General features: G+C 47.9%; 1 protein-coding gene across 1 annotated transcript in view; it reads right to left on the bottom strand.

Moving 5' to 3' along the window:
• Positions 1 to 3,449, bottom strand: part of TRNAU1AP (tRNA selenocysteine 1 associated protein 1) — a 12,828-nt gene extending 9,379 nt beyond the window's left edge. The window contains exons 1-2 of the mRNA XM_010148310.1: positions 3,364 to 3,449; positions 2,243 to 2,342 (exon numbers count right to left, since the gene is read on the bottom strand). Coding sequence (XP_010146612.1) covers positions 2,243 to 2,342; positions 3,364 to 3,449 — 186 coding nt within the window. The remainder of the gene's footprint in view (positions 1 to 2,242; positions 2,343 to 3,363) is intronic.
• Positions 3,450 to 3,921: the final 472 nt, after the last annotated feature.

Genomic DNA, 3,921 nt, shown 5'->3' with positions numbered 1-3,921 from the left:
GGGAAAGAGAGGTGACCCTTACATAGCATCAAACTTCTGAAGCTTTAAGGAAGACAAGAAAACAGAGTTACTAACAACAAATATTAAATGACTTCCGATTTTCAGGTCTTAAAATGAAGTGGCAGCACAGTCTGCTGGACATTCGTGATTTACTGGCAGAACAGAATCCGCCACATTGAAAAATGGAATCAATCCCTGACTCCGGAAGTATGGCTAAACACCTTGCTCGGGATGACGTGCTCATTTAGTAAGATCCACAATGAATGTTTTCCTGAAAGCTTTCCCTGTCTTTGGACACTGGAGGCCTCCCTAAGCTTTGCACCTGATTTTCCTTTAAAACAAGCTTCCCTGGAGCCCAGATCTGTGCTCACTGGCACATCTGGAACTCCCCATCCCACCTTACGACCAAGAACTAATGAGCAGCTGACCAAGATCTAATGAGCAGCTGGTCTTCTCCCTCAGAATCCCACGGGCATCAATCCCATGGGAATGCTTAGCACACAACGACCCAAGCAGGCTCCCTGCAGAGTGCAGTGGCCACTGCTATTTTCTTCTGAACGGTGTCTGGCAGAGGAAGAGGCAAAGGACTGCACTCCTTTCCAAGAATACTGGTGCCAGAACTCGCCCAGGCAGTGGAAGACCTCGGCTGGATGCCCTCGTCAGCTTGAGGGGCTTCAAACCATTCCTCTCTCTTCCGGCAGGCTCCCACAGCAGCTATCCCTCTGCACTACACGGTGGCTTAGCAAGGACTCCGGGGGAATTTTGCCAGAGAGAGCAAACCTACTCTGAGTCCACAACCCAGAGACCAGGACGACGGTTTAGCGCAGCCGACAGCCTAGTGTGCTTCTCTACCTTCTCTGACGTATTTTCTTCCCTCAAAGACAGCGTGAATAATTCTTGGGAAATAGAGCAAAGACTTATCTCTAGGCTACAATCATGTTCCTCGCACACTTGCGTTCGCTGGTGCAGCAGTACACAACTCTCTGCGGACCCTTTACAAGCTAATACAAAATTTAGATTCCACTTTGAAGCACTTTTCATCTTTTTTTGGGATTTCACTCTTCACCAGAATATTTTGGGTTTAAAATCAGTGACAGACCCGAGAGTACTTCCACTCAAATGGGAGCTTGGGACACTAACGCTGTAAATCAGAGACAGCACCATGGCTCTCTGTCACTCCTCTGGCTGATTTGGTGTTTAAAGGCAGGTGTTCTTGAAACCAAACTTCAATTACTCCTTGCAAGAGCTGCTGGCTCGCTCTCTCTCGTGACTACAGAAGGCATCTAGGATGATTGGCTTCCCTCCATCATGGGCTCTGATTTGCAGTACATTAAACAGGACGGGTGAAAGAGACCCCCAGGCCTCTCACCGACGCCATCCTGTCAGGAAGGTTGACCAAAGTCAGGGAACACCACCTAAACTGCCCCGTTTCCTCCTCAGGGCATTAACTACGCTGAAAAAGGCCCCGATTTACCTTACCGTACCTCACTGTCTGAGGTGATTCTAGAGCTGCTTTACGAACCAGTCATCCTAGCTACTGCAGCCAACTCCCGTGGGCACAAGGGACAGCTGTGTCAGCCGTCCCGTTTTAATCTACCACACATTCGAGTCAACATCCTAAAATTAGCCCATACGACTATTCCTCCTCCCTAACGACCCGGCTTTGGCGTATCCCAGACATGGTATCTGTTGCAATTAACCAAGGGACTAGCTCTTTCTCCACTGGAAACAGGTTTGAATAACTTCTGTTTGCTAAGGGCCGAGAATAACGCGAGGCTTAGGAGTCACGCTGCTTTTGCAAATCAAAGCTCCTCACAACCCAGTGCCAACCTGCACGTTCACCTCACACGTCTCTACCACCACACACGTTGTGAAGAGAAGAATATGGAACTACAGAGAGAGACCAAAGGGCTGGGGGGGTTAACTCAATCTATTTCTCCTTGTTCTTCTCTGGTTTCTCCTTAGTCCAGCTCTGGTAATAGTAGAAGGGCTCAGAAATAACAAAAAACCCAAAATTTCTGTACCTGGATTTTATCCAGACATTCACACAGAAATTAGTACTTTCCAACAATTTTCTGAGCAAGAACATTAATAGCTTTATGCTCATTAATTTAACCCTACAGAAAAGAAGAATCTCAGTGTGCTAACTACTGAATTTGTCTGTACTCATTCAAAATACAGCTTCTACACTATCTATTCCTTCCCAGATTTGCTTCCCAACCAGCTGATCCCATTTACTTACCGGTGTAGCACCAGGAAGCGGTTTTCCATTGATTTTGTGTAAACATTTCTCTGCAGTAGCTAGATCTGCAAATTCTACAAAGCAATAGCCTGCTGGAATTCTGAACATAGACACAGGACAGGAGAGAGAAAGATTTCAGATTTCAAATGCATGTGAGGAGGAACATCATGTTTTTAGATAACTGGTAGGGAATTTGCTGTAGTTGCAATACTTAGAACAGTTTCTTTGTCAAAGTATGACCATTAACTACTGAAAAGAAGCTAGTAAAGTCATCGTGGCTCTCAAGTAAAGTAGCCCCTACTTACCAGTAAGTCATGTCAACATAAGCACACAGAAGACAGTTTTGCTCACAATGAGTTTACTCCCTACTTTCCCTGACTATATAAACTTTCCCACCCAAGTGTAAACCATTGAAAACTGAAATGATGACATTCACAAGAAGATGCAACTACTTTACTCTGCGCAGTTACTCATTTTATTCCAAATGAACTCAAAGGGTCCTCATATGGCTCCTTCTAAAGTCAGAGTTCCCACCGCTGCCAGCACCGCCTACTGCCCCCGTGCAATGCTCAGCACAGAGCACTCACGGCAGCCGTCAGCCCAGGGGGAATTCCCCCATGGCATACGTATCCCGCTCTGAATGAGTGCGGAAGCACTGCAGGATGAGGCCCAAACCTTGGTTTGTTGATGGGGAGGTTGAAGAGGCAGCAATTTTCCTCTCCACTGCTGTCGTCAATATACCCGTATTGCTGGCAGCAATGGCGACAGCTCAAAGGGAAAATCATTGCAACACGAGAAATAGGAAAGGGGGAGATGGAGATGGGACAGCAGGAAGGAATTCTTCCTGCAGAGGGTGGGGAGGCACTGGGACAGGTTGCCCAGAGAAGCTGTGGATGCCCCATCCCTGGGAGTGTCCAAGGCCAGGCTGGATGAGGCTTGGAGCAACCTGGTCTAGTGGAAGGTGCCCCTGCCCATGGCAGGGGGGTTGGAACTGGATGATCGTTAAGACCCCTTCCCACCCAAACCATTCAGTGATCCTATGAATGTGGACAGCTTCCCAGTGACACAGAGGGCAAACGGTTCAATCCAAATGCAAACTGAGAACAAGCATAAACAGTTACCCTGTCAACCTGTTTCGAATGATTTTTACACTCAGTACAAGCTCTCCCATGGTGGCAAAGGCTCTTGAAACAAAGTTTTCATCCATATATGGCTCCAGCTACAAAAGCAAAAAAACCCAGTCAGACCAAGGCATCTACAAACAGGAGAATATATGTGTCAATGTCACCCTAAGCAGTTAAAACATTATTGAGAAGTATTTTACCCTTACACTTCAAAAAGAAGACTCATTTAAGAGGGTCGATGCCACTCAAAACCAGCAGGCATGCATGAACCAGGCTCAACAGTCTGCAAAGTGGAACCCAAGAGACAGCATGAATTTCAGAGAACAGGGAGCTTTCACAGAAGGACAAAAGCCACTCAGAAACATACAGCAACAAACTGAGCGTTCGCTACGCGGAGCAGGGGATAAGGAGACGGGCAGGCTCCCTCGGTACGCACAGGGAGCTTGGGCCGGCGCTACGGGTACGGAGGTGCGGCACAGCCCGGGGCGTGCGGGCGGCACGCGGCTGGGAACACGGCCCCCCGTCCAGCTGGGGTAGGGGTTTGCAGTCGTGGAG

Source organism: Eurypyga helias, unplaced genomic scaffold (genome assembly GCF_000690775.1).
Source record: "Eurypyga helias isolate BGI_N326 unplaced genomic scaffold, ASM69077v1 scaffold33353, whole genome shotgun sequence".
NCBI classification, from domain to species: domain Eukaryota; kingdom Metazoa; phylum Chordata; class Aves; order Eurypygiformes; family Eurypygidae; genus Eurypyga; species Eurypyga helias.
Note: the sequence above shows the minus strand (reverse complement) of the source record. Positions and strands in the feature narration are given on the sequence as shown.